The 22,761-nt window shown below is 44.3% G+C and overlaps 6 protein-coding genes across 6 annotated transcripts; 3 read left to right on the forward strand and 3 right to left on the reverse strand.

Moving 5' to 3' along the window:
- Positions 1 to 15,514: 15,514 nt before the first annotated feature.
- Positions 15,515 to 16,330, forward strand: CLAFUR5_06735 (Catalase; the record flags this gene model as incomplete). The annotated part of the gene is made up of 3 exons (XM_047905883.1): positions 15,515 to 15,659; positions 15,845 to 16,204; positions 16,263 to 16,330. The coding sequence occupies 3 exons, from the start codon at positions 15,515 to 15,517 to the stop codon at positions 16,328 to 16,330; spliced, it is 573 nt and encodes a 190-aa protein (XP_047763654.1).
- Positions 16,331 to 16,353: 23 nt separating this feature from the next.
- On the reverse strand, positions 16,354 to 16,976 carry CLAFUR5_06736 (uncharacterized protein; the record flags this gene model as incomplete). The annotated part of the gene is made up of 3 exons (XM_047905884.1): positions 16,354 to 16,503; positions 16,557 to 16,725; positions 16,759 to 16,976. The coding sequence occupies 3 exons, from the start codon at positions 16,974 to 16,976 to the stop codon at positions 16,354 to 16,356; spliced, it is 537 nt and encodes a 178-aa protein (XP_047763651.1).
- A 747-nt stretch (positions 16,977 to 17,723) lies between these two features.
- CLAFUR5_06737 ((R)-phenoxypropionate/alpha-ketoglutarate-dioxygenase) lies at positions 17,724 to 18,122 on the forward strand (the record flags this gene model as incomplete). The annotated part of the gene is made up of 1 exon (XM_047905885.1): positions 17,724 to 18,122. The coding sequence occupies one exon, from the start codon at positions 17,724 to 17,726 to the stop codon at positions 18,120 to 18,122; it is 399 nt and encodes a 132-aa protein (XP_047763652.1).
- A 15-nt stretch (positions 18,123 to 18,137) lies between these two features.
- Positions 18,138 to 18,701, forward strand: CLAFUR5_06738 (Alpha-ketoglutarate-dependent taurine dioxygenase; the record flags this gene model as incomplete). Its single annotated transcript, XM_047905886.1, has 2 exons — positions 18,138 to 18,541; positions 18,605 to 18,701. 2 exons carry the CDS (start codon positions 18,138 to 18,140, stop codon positions 18,699 to 18,701), a joined length of 501 nt encoding a protein of 166 aa, XP_047763659.1.
- Positions 18,702 to 19,662: 961 nt separating this feature from the next.
- Positions 19,663 to 20,702, reverse strand: CLAFUR5_06739 (uncharacterized protein; the record flags this gene model as incomplete). The annotated part of the gene is made up of 2 exons (XM_047905887.1): positions 19,663 to 20,357; positions 20,411 to 20,702. 2 exons carry the CDS (start codon positions 20,700 to 20,702, stop codon positions 19,663 to 19,665), a joined length of 987 nt encoding a protein of 328 aa, XP_047763660.1.
- Positions 20,703 to 21,724: 1,022 nt separating this feature from the next.
- On the reverse strand, positions 21,725 to 22,449 carry CLAFUR5_06740 (uncharacterized protein; the record flags this gene model as incomplete). The annotated part of the gene is made up of 2 exons (XM_047905888.1): positions 21,725 to 22,196; positions 22,259 to 22,449. The coding sequence occupies 2 exons, from the start codon at positions 22,447 to 22,449 to the stop codon at positions 21,725 to 21,727; spliced, it is 663 nt and encodes a 220-aa protein (XP_047763239.1).
- Positions 22,450 to 22,761: the final 312 nt, after the last annotated feature.

The raw sequence follows: 22,761 nt of genomic DNA on the forward strand, positions 1-22,761 counted from the left end.
AATTAGTATGCTTAGACTAACCGTCCGTCTCGGGGTGATATAATAGAATTAGCTTACGTTAAATCCGTAGCATCTTATATAGCTACTTCTAGAAAGTTACGATGAACTGTTTCCCTCTATCCGAGGTGATCGTGTCCGGGAGCCTACGTCGACTAAATACGTGCTTTAAGAATAGGCGCGCTACATTCTTCGCCGTTATAGCTCTAATAGGAATAAGTTCTACTTCTTTCGTTAGGCGGTCCGTAACGGTCATAATGTTATTATAAGTCATACCGTCGAGTTCGCTATCTAGTAAGTCTACTATAAAGTCGACTAATATATAGCGCCAAGGTCGTTCTAGTATAGAAAGTGGATGTAATAATCTAGGTGGCTAGGTATATAGAGATTTCGTCGTATAGTATACTCGGCAATTTACGGTATATCTACGTACTAATCTTACTAAGCTAGGCTAGTAAAATTCACGTACTACGAGCTTATACGTACGGGCTCTACTAGGATAGCCTACTACTAGTACGTCGTAGTTCATCTTCACTATTCGAGTCCGTAGCTTCTAGTTATCCGGTACCTATAAGCTCTAGTCGCCGTACTAATTACGGACGTAGAGTATGTCTCCTTCTACCTCGTAGTATACTAGGTGTACCTTCGCCTTTTAAAGAAGTGGCGGGATTACGTTACCTTTCTATAGTATCTTAATTACTACCTTAAGGTCCTAGTCTACGGCGTACGCTATTACTATTCGATACTCGAGTTTAGCCTCGTAATTAGCCTCTATCGTAGGCTTCGATACGGTAGTAGCTTCTACCGGTATAGCGGCTTCGGCTAGTATAAATTCTATTGCTTCTAGGTTTAGCGGAGTTTCCGTCTCTTTAGTAACATCTTCTACGGTTACGCGTATAGAGTCAATCTTAAGGAATCGCTTAGGCGGTAGTAACGTCTAGTACTAATACTAATTACGCGGATCGTCTACCCCCTACGGAAGGTCCTAGCTACGTCTCGTTAGACTATCTAGCTTTATACCTTATACACCGGGCCTATAGACGATACGGAAGTTGAACTAAGAGAGGAACTTAGCCTACCTCGCCTAACGTCGATTAAGCTACTTCGTCGTTATAAAGTACTCTAGGTTCTTATGATCTATAAACACTTTGACCGGTTCGATAGTATCATTATCTACTTCGTAGGCCAATTTAGGCCTCTACTCTTCAAACGCCTTAATAATAGCTAATAGCTCCTTGTCGTAGATCTTATAGTTATACTCTTATAGACTTAACTTCTTAGAGTAAAACGCTACCGGGTATAGGACGCCTTCTTCGTTATATTAGGAGAGGACGCCGGTATTAACAAAATCCGAGGAGTCCGTCTTAACGACTGTCTACCTCCCCGGTACGTAATGTACTAATATGCCCGCTTTACTAAATACTACCTTTAATACGTTAAACGCCTTCTAGTACCCTAGTGTCTAATCGATTCTTCTATTCTTATAGTTACTAGGGCTATCGGACTTAGTCAAGTTGGTTAGCGGCGATACGAGTCGCGAGAACGCTTCGATAAACTGTCTATAGAAGTTAGCGAAGCCTAGGAACGCTTATATATCCTTTAGGTTCATTAGAGCCTCCTAGCTTTAGATATATTCTAGCTTGTCGGGGTCCATTTCAATGCCTTCTAGCGTAATGATTAGGCCTAGGTATATGACTCTCTACTAATACAATTCGTATTTATTAATATCTACGGTCAACCCGGTATCGCGTAGTTTTATTAAAACCTTCGTTACGTACTCGATATACTTTTCGAGTGTGTCGCTAAAAATCAGCACATTATCTAGGTATACCGATACGAAGTCGTTAAGGTGTTCCTATAACATACTATTAATATACGACTAAAACGATGCCGGGCCGTTATATAGACCAAACGGTAAGTATAGACATTTGTATACTCCGTACCGTATAGCGAACGCTATTAGCTATTTATGCCCTTCGGTAATACGAAGCTTATTAAAGGCTACGACGATGTCTAGCTTCGTGAAGTACCTCTTACTATATATCCTGTTAAGGGTTTCCTAGATCAAAGGTATAGGGTACCTATTCTTAATAGTTATTACATTTAGCCCTCGATAGTTAATATATACTCGGAGTCCTCCTCCTAGCTTACGTACTACTAGAATAGGAGCTAGGGACTAGCTTATCTTCTAACTAGCCTTACGGACTTTCCCTTCGCTCTCCTACTTAGTGACCTATTTCTTAACTACTTCATTCTCTTACGGTACAAGCCTATAGAGTTTACGGTAAGGAGGCTCTTATAGGCTATCGGGCTTAATATAGATTTCATAGTTAATGCCCGGCCTATAAGGCGGGAGCCCTTTATAGTCTTTAGCTAAGAACGCGTCCGTAATATAATAGTACTCGGGCGGAAGCTTCTCCTTCGGGTTATAGTTAAATTGCTTGTTTAGGAACTGATTAAGATCGTTAGCTAACATTGCGCTTAGCTTCAACTCGCCGTTACTATCCGTTTTACTAGACTCGTTACTAGTAGGCAGAATATAGAAGTACTCGGCCCTAGGCCGGTACGTATATATCTCCTAAGCGTAACGACTAACGCCTTGACAGTCCACTTTCTTATCGTCGTCTATATATAAGGACGAGACGTTCAACTCCGCCCCTCCTACCGTAAATCCTAGCGACTCCCCGGTAAAGGGCTCGATTAGGTGTCTCTCCTTAGTAAGCCTATCCGTAACTATAAGGACGTTCTTATACGTTTGTCTATCGGTTAAGCTCTTACTTACGGGCAAATCTATAACGAAGTCAATAGCGATATCCTCCTATACTCTAAAGGTTGCCGGTAATAGTATAAGGAGGCCCTAATACTACTAATTTGATAGAACCGTTATTCTATATATAATATAATTACGGACGAATCTCTTAATCGTTTATACTATACGTAGCTAGCGGTAGTATCTACTAATTAACTCGAATGTCTTTTTACGGCCGGGATACCTAGCCGCGGGTATGTCGTAGAAACGTTTCGTAATTAGAGCACGAAGTTCTACTACGCTAGTAACTTCTAGGATAAATAAGCTAAATCCGCCGTAGGCGTTCTTTATATAGATTATACTATCTTCTACTTTAGACGTACGATCGTCGATCTTATATTTACGTAATAGGGGTACTTACTAGTTCTAGGATAGCTATTATATAGTAGCCTAAACGGTCTCTTCGTTATATAGAGCCTTAACTTATATAAGTAAATCCTACTATACTATCTACTACGCTACCTCTCCCTCCCGTAGCTCGCTTAAATTAAGCTTAATATCGAGGCGAGCGGGCGGTAGGATGACCTAGCTCTAATACTATAGACGTAGATCGCTTAGATCCGACGGTAGATCTTACGATTGTCTAGTAAGACTATTAGGCTTTATACCCTATATACCTAGACGATAGGTGATTTTGAATACGAACTGTACTAGGAACTATGCCTAGCGTACCTACCGTCTATTAAGTTGTTTCGTACTTATAAAGTATTCTAGGTTCTTGTAATCGGAGTAGATAATAACGGGATTGTTATCTATATCCTTCGTATTCTCGAAATCGGTGTCTATATTATAGTCTAAGTTAACAGTAAGCTTAGGTCTCTATTCTTCGAAGGCGAGGACGATAGCTAATAGTCCTTATCGTAAATCTCGTAGTTATACTCCTATAGTAACATCTTCTTAGATATATATACTACCGGTCTCTAGACGTCTCCGTGTTTCTATAAAATTACTACCGTAGTAACGAAATCTAAGGCATCTGTTTCGACTATAGTTTCTAACCCTAGTACGAAGTATACGAGTACCGTGTCCGTTAAGAATGCATCTTTTAATCCTTAGAAGGCTACTTCGTATTCTATTATCTAAACGAATAGTATCGGCTTACTATTCTTACTAGTCTTTATCAAATTCGTAAGGGGTATATAGATTTTAGAGAAGTTCTATATAAACCTTCGATAGAAGTTTCCGTCCCTAAGGAATACTTATATATCCTTTAGGCATATTAGAGTAAGCTAGTTCTTGACTACGTCGACCTTTTCCGGGTCTATACCGATACCGTCGACTCCTATAATAACACTAAGGTACTTTATCTCTATTTAGTAGAACTCGTATTTGTCGATATCTAATTATAGGCCGGCTTTACGTATATACTATAGTACTTTACGTACGTATTATATATGTTCCTCGAATGTGTCGCTAAAGATTAGGATATTATCTAGGTAACGTTAAACTAAATAGAAGTCATCGAGATACTCCCTAAGCGTATCGTTAATGTATAATTAGAATGTTCCTAGAGCATTATATAGGCCGAAAGGTATTACTATACACTCGAATTGACTATAGCGAGTACTTAACGCAGTTTTCTATTCGTAGCCCTCCGTAATACGAATGCGGTTAAAGGTAGAGATAATATCGAGTTTAGTAAAGTACTTCTTCCTATTTAGGCGGTTTAGCATTTCTTAGAATAGTAGTATTAGGTATCTACTTTTGACTATAAGGGCGTTAAGAGCTCTATAGTCGATATAGACCCGTAGACCGCCGCCTAGTTTACGTAAAGTTAGTACTAGTATAGAAGCTAGGCTCGTGCTTCGTTATATCGCTCTAGATTATAGCTAATTATCGACCTACTTCTTAATTACCTTATTCTCGCGAGACGACATTACGTATAGCCGCTTAAAAGGAGGTGACTAAGTTTCGTCTTTAAGGTGTATTTTATAGTCTTTACTAGGGCGGTAAGGTAGGATCTTCGATATATCCTAACGGTTAAAATAGTCCTCGAAATCGTATAGTTCCTAGGGCAAGTAGACCTTAGTATCTTAGTCCTTATCTTTGCCTTTTATAAATCTGTCGAAGTCGCTATTTACTATTATTATATATACTATTAAGGGATTTGCTAACTATACCTTCTAAAGGTTTATAGCGTAGAGCCTAGTAGGATCGAAGTTTTGCCTAGTCGCTACTATTACGTAGGCTCGTAATAGGTTAGCGTAGTGCTTCTAACTAGGTAGTATAATCTATATTATATATACTTCCGCTCCTTTCTTACGAGCTAGTTTTGCTACGTAGGCCGCGGAGATGTTTACGATATCGATCTCTAGTTCTAGTTCGATAACTCGTTACTTTTGTTTCGTATATCGGTACGGTCGCTTTAACGTCTTAACGCCGTCTACCGGTAACGGTTATCGAGTATATATACGGAAGTCATCCTCTTCGTCCTCGAACGTCGTATAGAACTATAGTTAGGATATATACTTAGGTAATAATAGCGTAGGAGCGGTAACTTCGTCGGGTCATCTTCTACTATCGGCGGTCAATAATTGCCTAATATTACTAGCGTAGCTAGATAGTTAATAGACTATACTATTAGGTACTTATTAGACCTCTAGTCTACCTTATAGGTACGGCATTTGGAATAATTTATTATTATAATGCCCTTCTCCTATTATATCTCTAGTTCGTAGTCTACGAACTAACTAGAGCCGAGTACGATGTTATACTCTAGTAATTCTACTAAGTAGTAGCTAAGGATTTCGACGTAGCCGCCGATATTAAAAGGAAAGTACGTAGACTCGGTAATAAGCTCGTTAGCGGAGCCGCTATTAGCTAGTCCTAATTAAAGAGGTTCTTCCTAGAGTCGAGGAAGATTATATATACGAGCGTATACAGAATTTATGTACTAAGAGGTGGCACTATAATTAAGGAAGGCGAGAGCTTAATTACTATCTATACTACTAGGTATAATAAGATAAGGGGAGACTCTCGGCCTTAGTACCCCTCGTATAATAGGCGGTATTAGAGAGCTTACTAATATACGTAAAGCGTACTCTAGTCCTTATATTACCGCATCTCGCTATATTTTCTTCTTAGTATTATATTTATAAGTAGGACTAACGGTTATTATACTTAAGCGTTAGTTTAGCTTTTTCTCTATTACTAAGGGTTAGCCGGTATCTATATTATAGAGCTAGTATTCGCGCGCGGCGGAGGGCGCTTATACTACTTAATAGGGTAGTCTAGCGAGTATAAGTTATAGTCTATACGGCGGTAGCGGACATAACCGCCTACTACGATAATGCTAGCCTTCTCCTTAGGCTCGAGCTTCTTAAGTTCCTTAAATTCGCGCGGTATCTAAGCGTATAGCTTAAGGCCTAAACCTTAGGCTACGCCGGGCGCGGTAGGTATAGTACCGTTACTACCGCTAGTACTACGAGGTAGTCGTAGTATAGCTAGGGTCTTTGACTTTAGGCGCTCGAACTTAGCTTCGAGCTTATAGTATAGGTCGTCTAAGTCTTCGCGGTCCTTAGTCTCTATAGGCAGTGCCTCTATATATTTGTAGTTAAGCTTGCCCTCGAGTAGGCGGTGATTAGTCTTAGCTAATAGGTCGTATAAGATACGCTATTCGTCGTACTTAGCGATAAAGATAGAAAATAACTCGTTCTTACCCTACTATAAGACCTAGAGCTTCTAGAAGGCCTTGCCTATAACTTCCTTCTTACTATACCGGTCGATAAGGAATTAGATTATCCTATCGATAGACTTAAAGGGGTTAACGTAGTTACGCTTAGTACGCTTAGAGGGTACTCGCGGATTATATAGCTAGTACGGGTACCCGTCGAGGTAGTTAAGGATATAGCGTAGTCCGTCCTCGATAGTCTAGAACTATATTACGGACAGCTTGATCTCTAGCTTATCGAGCTAACGGTTAAAGTTTATATTCTTATTATCAAACTTGCTTTCTAGGTCCTTAACTAACTTGTTAGTATATATAACATTAACGGAGGGTTCGATAGTAGTGGACTAGCTAACGGCGGTATTACTAGTTACCCTAGAAGTACTACTAGGTATACCCTAGCGTTCTCGTCGTAAGGAGTTACGGCGTAGGTAACGGCGTAATCGACTATTATCTCTACCCTTATCGTTATTAGAGTTGTCTCCGTCGTCATCGCTACTACCTCTACTACCTCCTCGTCCGGTGCCTCTACCTATACGGTCCTACTAAGCAGGAGGCGTAGGTAATCGTAAAACACCGTTATAACGAGGGGAGTAGACGCGGACCTAACGACTACGGTTATTATTATTATTACCGCTAGTACCGCTAGTATCGCTAGTACCGTTCGTGTCCTTAGCTACTAGCTAAGCCTTTAGCTCTACTACCTCCTTATTTAGAGCCTAATTACGCTTAGATAGGGCTTTAATGTCCTTAGGTAACATACCTACCTACGACTCCTCGACCTATCCGAAGAGCGTATCGTTATCCTATCGGAGGCGCTAATTAGCTTCCTTAAGGTCTTATATCTAACTTTTATACTTCTAGTATTTATTAAAAAAGAATATAAAGAGGCCCTTAACATCCTTATCCTTTTCGAGTTAACTAAGACTCTTAGATACGATATTACGTTCCTTCTTTATATCGGCGTACTTACGCTATATAACCTTATTAGCCTTCTTTAGGGACTCGACCTAGTTGAAAAGTATAATAAAGTCTAACTATATCTAGCGAACGAGGTGAAACATAATCTCCGGGTATACTATAGTACGAGTCGTAAACTCGGCTAGGCTCTTAATAGTAGTATACTCTAAGGCGATTGCCTACTCCTTAGGTTAGCGTATGTCATTAGTTTTACTATCTTGTGTCGATATATCATCTCTTAACTCTATGATCCTATACACCTTAATTCCTCCTTCTTCTAAGATCTATTCCTCGTCGAGAAATTATACGAAGTTAATAGGGTCGGAGGTTAAGGCAAACTACTATTCTTTAGGTAGTAGATCCTTCTCGATCTCTTATTATTTGGCGGCGAATACGTTCGAGTCGTCGTCGGAAGGGAAGGTACCTAGGGCGGTATCCGTACCTAGGTTATCGAGTGTCTACGTTTTAGTAGAAACGGTTAGGAAAAGCTTAGCGCGTACGAGCGACTAATACTTATACTTACTAAGATTTAGATAAAGAGGTTACTTAGGTAAGAGCACCCCGTTAGTAGTACTACCGGGTATAGCTATATTGTACTGTTACGTAGTAGATAAGACTACTCTCTTAGTAGGTATATAAGGGCCCTATAAGAGTAGGGAGGCGCGCGTTTTACGCGAAGGAGAGAGGTGATCTATTAACTTGACTAGTACGCTTGTTTACGCGACTATAGTTATTGTTAGTACGCCTATACGCGCGACTCGACGGTTAGTAACTATAGTGAACTTGACCTACCTTAACGCGTTTTACGCGAAGGAGAGAGGTGATCTATTAACTTAACTAATACGCTTATTTACGTAACTATAGTTATTATTAGTACGATTTGATTATAACTACTAGCCTAACTAGATAGACCGCTTATAGACCGAACAAACTATTACGGGTAGTAATCTATAAGACGATAGTATAGGGTTGCCGTAAAATAAGCGTTATTTAGTAAGGCTACGAAAGAGAAGCGCGAAGCGCGCGAGATATATAAGGAAGCGCTAAGGCGCGCGACGTTACGGTAGTAGTAAACCGTAATAGCCTCCGAATAGTTACTAGACTCCTATACCTCCTTATACATAACTAATAATAAGTCTGTATTTAAATCGCTTAGGAAACTAGCGAGAAGGAAAGTGATTAAAGTTAGTAGGGGGTACCTAGATATATTCTATAAAGGAATAGTAACTATAGGAGGCCTAATAGGGAAATAAATTACGCTAGAGAAAGTCTTGTTTGTTCCTAATCTTGGAGTTAATCTGGTTTTATAGAGGTAGTTTAGTAAGTAATTCGATATCGAACCTCTAAACTTTATACTTAAGTATAAGAGCGGAAAGCCTATCGTACGAATAGTACTACGAGGGGGGGTACCGGTAGTATCTTCGATATCCGACTTCCTAAACTAGGTAGATAATAGACCCCCAAAGATACTATACGAGGAAGCTCTAGCCGCGGTAACTACCGAGGATTAGTAGGAGCTTTAGTATAGAAGATTCGTATACCTAGGTAAAGGATTACTCCGGAACATCTATAGGGCAAGTAATAAGAAGGACCCGATTCCTATCCCGGACGAGTATAACTATAAGGTATACTCTATCGCAAATATACGGAAGTTTAAAGGCGCTATCGTAGAACGAAAGAACGAAAGACTTGCGTTTATATCTATCGATATCTACGGACCCTTCGAAAATACGACATCTAGGCTAGGTTTTAAATACTAGCTAGAGATCGTAGATAACTCCTTAAGAGAGAAGTAGGTGATCCCGCTTAATAACAAATCCGACGTACCGTAAGTACTACGATAATAGCGGCTAACTATAGAGAAAGTATCGAAATGCTACGTAAGAGTAGTACGGAGTAACAATATACCTAAGCTACTAATAGTCCTAAACGAATAGGAGAAAGAATCGGGGGTTTAATACGATACGACGGATACTTATAACTCTATATAAAACGGAGTGGTAGAAAGGTCAATCTAGGTATCGGAGAACGCGATCCGTATAATACTCGAGGAATCGGGGATGCCGGTAGAATTCTAGCCTAAAGCGCTAGAGGTATAGGCGGTTATACGTAACCTACTACCGAACGGACCGTTACTTAACGGTATCTAACTTTCGCCGGAAGAAGTATTTACTAGCAAAGTACTAACGGTAGATCACCTAAGAGTATAGAGTTATAGGGTAGTAGTTTACGTAGAACCGAAATTATATCTAAAAGGGCTACGATAGAATAAGTTAATAAACCGGGGTAAGGAAGCTATTTTTGTTAGATACGGTTAATTGACTAAGTAATAGTTGTTCTAGGAGCTAGATATACGAGCTATTAGGTAGTATAGCTAATTAGATTAGTTTAAAAACGAGAAGGGGGAGATCTAGACTTAGGTATCTCCTTTATAAACTAACCTAGTAGGGTACCTAAACGAAGGCTAGTCGGTCGACTACTAGCGGTCTCGCGACTACTACTAGTTTAGCGACTAGCGGATGCCCCGATAGTAATCTTACGATCCTCGGGTAGTATAATACCCTAACTCTAGAGTAGCCGAGTCCTCTATAGAAGAACCGACCTAGCTAATCCCTACTCTCTACGTAGAGACCGAACCCGCTACGGCTAAGGACAAAGGACTAACTGTCTTAAGACCGCTCTATATCTAACTTTCCGGTAGACTAGATAATATCGCGGACTATAAGAAGATCGAGGAAACCCCGGAGCTACCGGAACTAATCGTCGGGAGGAAAAGGACTAGGAATCCTAACGATAACTACGGCTAGGACTAGGACTATAAGGCTAAGTACTACAAAGCTATAATAGCTTTATTCTACTAACTACTATAGATAAATAATAGACTTACCGATACCGACTAACGTATATTTACGGCTACGGTAGAGGAACTATTCGACGAAGTCTAAGAATACGCCTTTACTATATTCGGACCCGGTATTGCCTACTAATAGGAAGTACCTATCCCGAAGATATATAAGGCTACGGTAGGGGATCCTAAATAGGGCCACTTATAGAAGGACGCTATCGATACCGAGCTACTCTCGTTATTAAGTAATAATACCTAGGAAACGGCTATCGCTCTAAGGGGGGCGAATATAGTTACCTCTAAGTAGGTCTTTAACGTAAAGAGACTTATTAGTAGAGCAATCGAAAAGTTTAAGGCAAGACTTATCGTAAGAGGGTTTTTATAGAAATTCGGCGTTAACTTCGAAGAGATATTCGTACCTATAGTACGCTATAACACCCTAAGGATCTTTATAGTAGTAGTCTACGAGCGGGATCTCGAGATGTACTAGGTCGACGTTAATAATACGTTTACCTAAAGCTACCTAGCCGAAGACATCTATATAAAACTCCTACTAGGAGTCGAAACCCTACCGAATATAGTCCTTAAGGTACTCCGGAGTCTCTACGGCCTAAAGTAGGTAGCTAGAGACTAGAATAAGCTCTATATCGCTACGTTAGTCAAAATAGGATTCTACTAGTCCGAGGTAGACCTATGTCTCCTAACTTATACTAAGAGAGACATTATACTACTTATCTATATAGACGACATACCTATTATAGTACTAAGGTTAGCCGATATCTAATAGTTTAAGAAGCAGTTCGCGTAATACTTTAAGATTAAGGAACTCGGGGAACCGGAGAAACTACTAGGACTAAAGATTACTCGTAATAGGCGTAACGGTACCCTAAAACTCGACTAGGGCTATTATATCCGTAAGGCCCTTACTAAAATAGATATAGTAAAAGAAAAGGCAAGTCTAACACTCTTGCTAATAGATAGTTACGATAATCTCCGTCCTATAGCCCCGAACGACGAGAGATATAGTAAGGATAACTACTAGAGCAATAATAGGACCTAGATATAGCTAATAACTATAACGAGACCGGACCTAGCCTTCCTACTCGGGAGAACTAGCATATATGTCGCGGATCTAACAAAGCGGTATATAAAAGTACTAAAGAAGGTCTCGAGATACCTCAGGTCGTTCCCCGACCTAGGGTTAATATTTAGACGTAGTAGCGGTACCCTAACCGGATACTTAGACTCCGACTACGCGATAGATCGAGTAGATAGGGTCTTAATTCTAGGATATGTCTAGCTAGTATACAGTACGCCTATATCCTAGATAAGTAAGAAGCAAAAGTCTATAGTAACCTCTACTATAGAGGTAGAGTTTATAGCGATAAACGCCGCCGCGAAACAATCCTAGTTCCTAGCGGCTATCCTCCGAGAGATAAACTACCCGGGGCTAGTAGGAGACTACTCTTTCTAACTAATAGTCCTAGCCGATAAGAGCACCGTCGACGAACTAAGACTAGTACGCCTTATAGGGTATAACTAGGCGGCTCTAACCTTAGTTAAGGACACCTATATCTACGAAAGATCTAAGTATATTAATATTGCCTATAACTATACTAGGTACCTCTAGTAGTAGAGGAAGATTAAAGTAGAGTACTACTATACTAAGGAGATAGTAGTAGATAGTTTGACTAAACCGCTAGTAGGTCCCTAGTTCTAGACCTTCGTACGATAGCTATAGCTAGTATAGTAGGAACAATCGTTCCTTACCTTACGACCTAAGTAGGAGTATTACGAATATAGGTTAGTAGATATGTCGTACGGTACTAAGACTAACTTAGTATATACTAAGCTAGTCGAGACAATAGTACGGCAATACTACTAAGACACCGTACGAATAGTAGGAGCGACTTAGAGGACCTAAAGTCGCTTAGCTAGTTAGTACGAGACTATCGGAGGAACTGCCGCCGTAGGATAAGATATAGGTAAAACCGATAAGTCGTAGTAAAACAGAACTAGGACTAGAGTAATATCCCTCTATATAGGAATAAGAGACGTAGTCTCTATACCGATAGTAGAGAAACCTTTAGTACTAAATACTATTCTACTATATACCTTCGTATACTATATTAGTCCTTCCTCCTTCCCTATTACGTGTCCTAACTTCCGTATATATATATACTATATCTATTTAATATTCGTCGAGGAATTATATAAAGTTAATAGAGTCGGAGGTCAAGGTAAACTACTCTTCTTTAGGTAGTAGGTCCTTCTCGATCTCTTACTATTCGGCGGCGAATACGTTCGAGTCGTCGTCGGAAGGGAAGGTACCTAGGGCGGTATCGACGCCTAGGTTATCGAGTATCTACGTTTTAGTAGATATAGTTAGGAAAAGCTTAGCGCGTACGAGCGACTAATACTTATACTTACTAAGATCTAGATAAAGAGGTTGCTTAGGTAAGAGCACCCCGTTAGTAGTACTACCGGGTATAGCTATATTATACTATTACGTAGTAGATAAGACTACTCTCTTAGTAGGTATATAAGGGCCCTATAAGATTAGGGAGGCGCGCGTTTTACGTAAAGGAGAGAGATGATCTATTAACTTAACTAATACGCTTATTTATACGACTATAGTTGTTATTAATACGCCTATACGCGCGACTCGACGGTTAGTAACTATAGTAAACTTAACCTACCTTAACGCGTACTTTACTAGTACGATTTAATTATAACTACTAGCCTAACTAGATAGGCCGCTTATAAGACTAAACAAACTATTACGGGTAGTGATCTATAAGACGATAGTATAGGGTTACCGTAAAATAAGCGTTGTTTAGTAAGGCTACGAAAGAGAAGCGCAAAGCGCGCGAGATATATAGGGAAGCGCTAAGGCGCTAGTACGCGGGGAAGAGCCGCGGCGCGATGTTACGGTAGTAGTAAACCGTAACACTACTCCTATAGCTATTACTCCTAGAATATACGGTACGTACTTCTCGTCTATCTAAGGTAGTCGCTAGGAAGGGGGGAGTAGATAGTAAAGGCGAGGAATCGGACGATTAGGGTACTTCTTAATAACCTTAAGGACCTACGGCGTATTACGAACTAGATACTAGAGAAGGGCTAGCTAGAATAGTACCGCCTAGTAGGAGTAGTATAGGAAGAGAGGATACGGCGTAGCGCGATAAGACCGGCTAGGAGCGGGGGCTAACGGGGTAGTAATATACACTACGTACGTTTAGAGGGAAAGCTAATCTAGATAAGGAGAAGTCGGGGGCGGAAAGGGTTTTTATCTATTCGGGTTTCTCTTTATATATAATAATGGAAATATACCTATATAGGCCGAATAGGGTCCTAGAATAGAGGAATAACAAATCTATCTATCTATCTAGCCCTATAGAAGTAGTAGGACCTACAGAAGTTTAAAGAACTAATAGAACAGCTATACCTAGCCTAGTAGGAACAGGACAGAAGGGCTTAAGGGAGAGGATTAGTAGCTAGCTAAGGGAAGAAGCAATAGTCTCTAGCTAAAAGGATAGTAGGACTCCTCTAGAAGACTAAATAGACAAGAATCCTATAGAGGCTAGGAACCCCAAAGGCACTCTAACAGTTTGGTAGCCACAACTACCTACTATACTCGGACCTGACTAGGTCAGAAGCAAGTATAGTAATATAAATCCGCTCTGAATATATCGGAGTCAGGGCATACCTATATTAGAGAAAAGTCCTAGGTATCGAAGACAAGAGTTGCCTATACGGCTACCTGTCCTAGAATGTCGAACATAGACTTCTAGTTTACAAAGAATAGAGTATAGGGAGAGGTGAATAGAGGGTAAGGGCAAGGAATAGAAACTTCTAAGCCATAATTAGCAATAAGGGAGACCTCTCGAGAATTATACGGTAGATTATCTACTAAGGATTTTTGGAGCAGTTCTCTCTTACTAGGGAAACAGAGAGATAGATTGAGGAGAGAAAGAAGGAGGAGGAGAGTAGGAAGAGGGGGACAACTCTAGGGTTATAGACAAGGTAGTTAGAGGCTAACTACTATAACACTAGTACACCCTAATAGAAGGAAAACTAAGAACTTATAGCAAGGAAACTATTAGAGAAGGAGAGGAGGTTTTTACCTAGGAATAGGTTTCCTACCTTATGTAGTAACATATATAGATATAAACCTGTATAGGCCGGAGGGCACTACAACGGGTAAATGAATTATCTATCTATCTATTTATAAACGTTAAAAGAGAGGTTATTTTTAGATAAAGGTAGATCTAGTATATTCTAAAAGCGAAGCGTACGCGAGATTTCTCCTTACTTCGATTACTTATTACGTAGTTACTATATACTAATATACTATAATAGCTATATCGTTTAGACGGCCTCGCTAAGACGAGTATAATAAATAGCTTTTTTATATATATAGCGTATATATAGCGTACGTACTAGGTAGGGCGCTTTTTATAATCTCGAGTTAAGTCGTTTTAAAATTCAAAGTTATACCGTCCCTTTTATAGGGTTAAATAGGATTACTAAACTTAAAGAGTAGCTTCGAGATAACGAATTTTATACTTATTACCCGGCCCGTACTTACTATATATCCTATAGTAATAGATAATATATAGCTTATTTTACTCGTACTATTATAACGAATCTAGTACTATACTTTATATTATTATCTAGCTAATAGTTATAGCGCGCTTATCTCGAACGTCTCTCGAGATATACTACTTACAATTTCTACCTCGAGCGCGCGATATATACTCTATATATATACCCGATATCTATACTAATCGAGTCGCCGATCTTAAAAGAGCTAGATAGGCTATATATCTAAAGATTTAATAATATAGCGGTACTACGCTCGTAAGCCTTCGAGATTTCGAGGTTAGTTTTTAGATAAAGGTAGATCTAGTGTATTATAATAACAAAAGTAACGCGTAAAGACGCGATCTATACCTAGTAATTACGCGTCAGAAATGGACTTATATAATATCAAATAAGTACCGTTAGATTTATCGTAGCGAGAGGAGTAAAACGAGCTATATATTGTCTATATACGGTATATAGCGAGTGCGCGCCGAGAGGGTGTACTTTAGACAGCTTCAAAGCCCGGCGAAAAGCGTCCCGACCCTTAAGTCCAAAAGAATAAGAAGCCTGGCCTGCCAAGAGACAAACGCCCAGAATCGGTTCGAACCTAGCTTAGGGGGAGAGTTGAACATACATAAGCCGCTACAATATGCAGATCCATGGAGGGTCCTCACCTTTTTCTGCGAAACGCCTCAACCCTGACAACTACTTCCAAGCCATCGAACAAGCGGCGTTCTCTCCCTTCAACATGGTCACCGGCATCGGACCCAGTGCGGACATCATGCTTCAAGCACGTATGTTCAGCTACCCCGACGCTGCTCGATATCGCGTCCTACCTCCTAAATCAGACCGCTGCTATCGCTCGGTGTCGATGGTGTTGAAGTGAAGCCACCAAGATCCGAGCTTGCGAGCTTGCGTCGACACCTAAGGCACGAAAGGTCCAGCAAGCTTCGGTAGGAGCGTCTGATTTAGGAGGTAGATCGCGTCGGGCCCAACTACCAGCAACGGCCATGCAACGCCGCACGCCCCAAACTCTACTCCCCATACCAACGTGACGGACCTGGCACGATCAAGGGCAACTATGGCGGTGACCCGAACTACGTCCGCAGCGCTTTCCGCCCTATTAAGCAGATCCACTCGACGGATGTCAGCTTCAACGAGTGGCATGTCAAGGTTCAGGCGTTCAGCAGCCAGGTCACTGATGATGATTTTACGCAGCCGAAGGAGTTGTCGAAGTTGTTTAAGCGTGATGGTGTGGATGAGGAGCTTGTACATAATTTGGGCGTACACATTAGCGGCGCTGTCAAGCCGGTGCAGGACAAGGCTGTTGAGGTGTGGAGTAAGGTTGACAAAGAGCTTGGGGAGAGGTTAAGAGCCGCACTTGACGGGGAGCACAGGGATGCGGAACCTGGCCATCATGAATATAATGCGTTTCACGACTCCAGCCCTTCGGGGCCCTGGATAACCCTCCAAGCAGATATTGCACACTCACAAATCCAGCGGCGGTATCCCAAACCCTGCCTCCCTGCCCAGCAGTGACCCGTTCACATACCCGAGAATCTTGGAGATACGACACGTACTCTCGTCGAACTCGTGGATCTCGCGCACGTGGACTGCTTGCAGCACCAGGCGGTCGGTCTGCACCCGCGTTAGCGGCGCGTGTATGGGCCTCTGAAAACAACACCTCTTACCTGGATGAAATCGGACGTGACCGTGCCATTGCTATTCACAATATAACTATCGGACCCCTCCGGCACGCCAGCATCGAGAACAGTGGCGAGCCCGACCAGCTCTAGGCAAACTGTGCTGTCTGTTACGCCGACGTTGACGGGAGGGAGTTGGAAGCCTAATTCTGCTGGTCTGGGTGGTGGATGTCAGCGTCGAACATCTTACAACACTGGCAGATTCCCATACGTGATGATAAAAGTTCTAGACGCCAACAGCGTTAAGGGAATCTTATTGGCATCTTCGAAGTTGTGAGAGCGGATGGTTGCGATCTCTTGTTTGCAGGCGGCGATTTTCTGTTCGGCGGCGCAGGATTGTCGTTTGGATGGGGTGGTTGCTGCGAAGGTGAGGTATGAGAGGAGTGCGATTATGGTTGGGAGATACATGGTGAGTAGGCGACGGGTTGGATGGAGATCAACAGGAACACGAAGACGAAGACGCAAGATCAAACTTCTGGTTTCCAGCAGGAACTCCCTCTATTGATGAACCAGCTCAATCAAGTCCGGAAAACAAGACCCGGCGCATACCATGCGACCTCATCAGGGCTCGAAATTTGCTTTATGGTCAAGCCGGCTCGTCATTGACGATCTGCCATTTGCAGTCTAGTGACGGTCAAGCTGGTGGTAAGCGAGTGTTGGTTCTTCTGCCCAGCACCCGTCGGAGTGGAAGAGGTGTAAATGCTGCATGGTGGGCTTCAGCCTCATCCGTGACCCGAATTTTGTTTGCAGCCAAAGCACGGCATTGTGCTTGAGGGGAACGCCTCATGACGGTGATGTGTTGCATGCCGGTAAATGATGCCGGTGATGTCGAAGGCTGTGGTTCGAGGGAGAGGTATGTCGATGTCGACGGCGGACTGCCAGGAATCTGGCTTGGTGCTGTGTTACAGGTTCACCGATGGAAGAAGGACGTCTGCCTTGTATTGAGGACCGTGGCCGGCAAATATTAATAGAGATCGCAGCAAACAGAGGCAATTCTTCCAGTGAGATCAGCCCAAACGTTACGCCATACCTTCATCAGAGGAGAACCTCGGTCGACTTATCCGACAACAAGCAAGCTCCGACAAACAGATCGGACCAAGCCTCTCCATTGAACTCGATATTTGAGATACAGTCAAAAGGACTACGGATGCAACCATGGGTCTGAGACTGAGACACCCAGTCGGTCTCCTCCGTGCCTGCAGAAGGAACACCTCCTCATCATCGAGATCATTTGCCACCGCCATTCAAGATGGCTTGCAGGTCAAGCCCATTGCGGGTTCGCTGGGCGCTCAAATCACAGGCATCGACCTGCGCTCCATAACAGAAAAGCAAACACGAGAAGTCCGCGAGGCTTGGCTCAAGCACAAGGTCATCTTCCTGCGAAGACATGAGCTCGATCCTGGACAGTACCTCAACTTCGCCAGGACCATCGGCAAGCCGAGCCCATACCCAATGGTGCCTGGCATCGAGGGCTACCCAGACATCACCCATGTCCTGAAGCGAGAACATGAAACCACCAACTTTGGCGGAATCTGGCATAGCGATACTGTGTAGCTGGAGACACCTCCCATGGCCACTATGCTTCTAGCCCGCGAGCTGCCGCCGTTTGGTGGCGATACGCTCTTCGCGAACCAGGTGGCTGCGCATGAGGCTTTGTCTGAAGGCTTGAAGAAGACGTTGTCGAACTTGACGTGCGTGCACACATCGTCGAAAGCCGCAGCGTCCAAGACTCGTGAGGATAGGATTAATGATTCTGGCCATAAGGCGGAGGTGCTCATATCTTATCACCCGGCTGTGCGGACGCATCCCGAGACTGGCAAGAAGAGTTTGTATTTGAACGTGGCGCATACTGATCGCTTTGATGGATGGAGTACAGAGGAGAGTGCTCCGTTGCTGAATTATCTTCATCAACACCAGGTTAAGCCGGAGTTTACGTGTCGTTTCCGGTGGCAGGTTGGAGATCTGGCGATATGGTATGTCATCAGGAGACTGCGAGGTTGGCTCCCTGGAAATGTTGTGCTGATGACAGATTGTAGGGATAATAGAGTCGTTCTCCACAATCCTGTTAATGACTATCATGGCTACAAGCGTAGCATGCTTCGTATCACGCTGGCTGGTGACAAGCCAGTTTGAGATAAAACAGCTTCGGCATTTGATGCTCGTGCTGTGGAGCGCGGTTACATGAAGGCCAAACTATTTGGCCGTGATCATAGCAAAGTCATCATCACCGGCGATAAAGTCTTCGACTTCCCAGCCTCCATCGTCCCCATCCTTACAGCTAAAGCGGCGGCATGGCCAACAAAACCCCCGCCCTTCCCCTCCGACTAGGCGATACTTCAACCGAGGAAATCGAACAAACCACCAGATACCAGCCGTCTCATCATCGGTGAGAGTCTCAAGAAGCTCTCGCTCACTCGACCCAACCAGACTGGGATTAGAGGCCATGGGACGGGTGGAATTACGACTATCGCGGGCGGTATACCTGTGAGGATAGCGTTGGCGAGGAAATTGATGGGCGACTTGCTGAGGGGCTGGGACTTTCCATCATGGGTCGTTGCGAGCCAGGTGGGATCGAGTGGTATCATGGTCGGGTCAAGGAGGAGCTTGATAAGGATCATGGGATGGACAATCTTGGCAATATTATATTGTCATCTTGCGGCAACAAGGACGCCGTATTACTGAAGCTGCTGGTGGAGACCAGAACATCGAACATGCCTAACATCAGTCCATGTCAGCATGCATGATTCGTCGTCATCAACAGCTTGTGGTACAGCTTCCGCTTCTGGTGTTTGTACGCCTCGTGCTCGATTTCGGGGGGTCCAAGCTCCGCGTAAATCTCGAGATGGTGTAGGGTGGTCGACCGCCTTCATTGGCTAAAGGAACAGCGGAGCTAGCAGATGTCTGTCTGCGAATTTCTGCATTGCCTAAATCGGTAGGACACAGCAGACGTTGTGTCCATGCACCGCAGAGGCAAGCTGTCGTGAAAGACCAACAAGTGGACATGGTATTCTGCATCGTGCCAATCGAATAGTGCATGTTCTAAACGCAAGCTGTACCGCGATTCTGAGAGAATTAGTCGCTGCGTCCCAGCTGGCTAAAAGCCATAAAGCCCCGCCCCTTGAGTCTTCTTCTGCTCATTAGCAGTCGCCTGAGACTCCAAATATATCGCCAACAGATTCCCCATATACCCCGGCGCCGTCTTCGCCGCATTAATCGCCGCTGAAATACACTGCGGCGGATACGAGGCTCCAATCTTCTCCATCAACGTCTGACAGACTTGAAAGTGGCCGTTCCGTGCACCGATTACTAAAGGGTCCAGACGTGGCAGGTCACACATCTCATACATGGTGTTATTGTTTAGCGCGGACAGGATCCCGAATTGACTCCCTTGAGCAGCGTATGTTCCCAGTGAGGCGAGGCGCAGGGGAGGCTCTGCGGCGGATGGGAGCTGGCGGAAGGAGTGGCCTTCGTCGGTGCCTTGGGTCTTGCAGTCGGCGCAGACGTCGTGGTCGGGGCAGGAGAGGCATTTCCAACGGATCCCTCGGAGGTAGGATTTGCCGCAGCTGTCGCAGGATGCACAGTGGAAGACTCTGGAATAGTCCTGAGTTGCGGCCTGAGGTTGAGGTGGTGGTGCGCTTGCTACGCCTTCTTGGCGGGGCGGTAGATCAGGTCGTGGGCGCTGACCAGATGCTGGGGGAGCGGTGCTTGGAGCGGGAGGTGCACTGCTGGTCTGCTGTTCGCGAGCTGCTGCTGCGGCTTCGTGTTGATAGTAGTGATGGTATGTGTTGGCTGCGCTGAAATCAGCAAGGAGAATTCCAGGCGACAGTTGCTACGACACGGACCATAGTACACATTCCCGTTGTACAGCTGAGCCTGGTCACTGGCATGAGTCCGGTAGTCATCACCTTGAATGTGGTTGCCATTATGCTGTCGCGAATTACCCGTCGCAGTGGCGCCAGTATACTGGGCACCTAGACTGCTCATAATCTGAGTCGGATCAAAAGCAGGAGCAGCATACTGCGGTGCTGCGTAAGGGTAGCCGGCTCCTGCATACAACTGCCCTGGGTCGTAACCAGGAGGTGCGATCTTGTTCGCCAAGTAGTTGAAAAACTTGTTAGTCTTGGAGCCCGACATCTGGAGCTGTCAAAGCCGCGTATGCTCACAGCATGCCGATCTATGTTGATGGACGAAAGACGTCCCTGCAAGAAGCTGCGGTGCTGTCTTCAGCTGAGCGAAGCGTCGAGCGGCACCCTGGGCGAGTCGGGTCGAAAGATGGCCTCCACGGCAAGACTCACCACGACGCCTATATTGGGCACACCTGTTCTCCTTTCGTCTTCCGAGTGGTGGCACAGTATCGTGGCTCTGCTCCGGAATGCGGCTTCATTGGCAGGACCTGAGACTAATTCATGCAGAGCAGAAACGTGGCGTTCAGCTGTGTGACTTCGTGCAGCACACTTTCAAGCGAGGCAGCTCTGGCCAAAGCAGCTTCCCATCAGTCGGCAGTGACGATTCGGCAGTAAGACGATCTCGTCTTTGGAGTGAATCATATATCGACATGCCACTTCCACGACTTCCAAGTGCTGATTTCACCTACCGTATCGAGACTGTCTTGTGTGACAATTACTCTGGCATCTCAAAGAAGGTGGCGGTTCCTGTGGCTGCGATCTCGGATTGTCAGGCGAGACTTTGTGGATGCAAGATGTAAGCGACGTTATCGCATTGATCTTGTGGCGATGGTTTCATGTTGCACGTCGTGGACTGCATTCCGCTTCCCTTTCGCATATTATGCTTTGGCAACCATGAATGCCAGAACATTAGCAAAGTGTAGATCGTGTCGGCCGTGACGGGTCCGATGGTCATGTCGATGAAACAGAGGAAGTGTGTAATGGAATTGAAGTGCCACGCTGAGGCAGTCGCTGATTGAGCACGGTCCAGGTGGCAAACACGATCGCAGACACAAATGTGACCGTCAAATAGCAACAGGTGCAAGATTATCCGGAGACCGTGATACCGAGTCTACATGAGAGCGAGTGGACATGAGTCTATTATGAACAGAACGAGCCAGCGTTCCATTGCCGTCTGCATCTAAGTCTCTACGTGCCAAAGCCCTCACCCCAACCGACAATACACAAGTCTCCACACATCAGCCTGATTCTCTACTTCTCCGCGGCATGAAGGCAGTTCTCCTGCAATGCTCGAAGACTCGCCAAACGCGCCTCAGCATGTCGCCTGGCCAGGTCCTGAGGCGGCGTCCCATTCAGCTCGGCCTGCCCTTCATCAAGAGCCTCCTGCAAGTCGTCGGCCATCTTCCGCATGTTGTGCTTCGTCTGCAATTCGGTGTTGACCATTTTGTCGTAAGTGTCGTGATTGAAGGTTGAAGTGTGTTGTCTTGCCGGAGTTGGGTCGGGGGTAGAGAGCTGGCGATCACGCGCAGCTGGGGTCTGTGGATGGACGTCATTGTCGTCGGTGGCAGGCATTGGAGTGACTGGTCTGCTCGGGCTGGGACTCTCGATAGCATTACCGTCTTCATCGTCGCTGTCGGAGCTTGGGGTAGCAGCTTTGCGTGGGTAGGCGAACCGTTGCTTCTGCGATTTTGGAGTACCCTTCATCCACGGGTCTTTGTGCGTTCTGGAATCATCCATGGCGTACATACTGATCATGATGAACTTGGTTGTGGTCCAGTAACTCACGCTCCCGCGGGGCCATAAGCACTCAGCCACGTCATAGGCATCATGTAGCCGGGTTCGTGAGACTTGTCTCGCCACTCCTCCCATAGGCCAGAGTGTTGTGTCAAGAATTTGGAGAAGTCTGTGGCGGAGTATGTGGCGGCCGAATGGTCATGAACCCATTGCGAGGGGGCGGCGAGTTGTTTGCGAGGCATGACTGAGGTGGAGGCGGCTTGAGTACTGTTGAGTAGATGAGAGAATGGCGAGACAGTGCCTGTGCTGAGCGCCGTGAAGGGGTTGAACAAGGTGACTGACGGGAGGAAGAGCTCAGGGTATTGGTGCCAGCACCGGTGTCGTGTGTCCAAAAGAAGCGGGTTGCAGGTGACGTGGGGGGTTGCTGAACAGGTAAATGTAGAATCAAGGATCGTCCTGCGTTTCGACCGGTTCCAAAGGGGGAAAAGTTGTATGTAAGTATTAGATAGATGGTGCCAGCACCAAGAATGTAAAGTATGCAAATTGATGTGATG

The sequence above is a fragment of the Fulvia fulva genome, chromosome 6 (assembly GCF_020509005.1).
Source record: "Fulvia fulva chromosome 6, complete sequence".
Lineage (NCBI taxonomy): Eukaryota > Fungi > Ascomycota > Dothideomycetes > Mycosphaerellales > Mycosphaerellaceae > Fulvia > Fulvia fulva.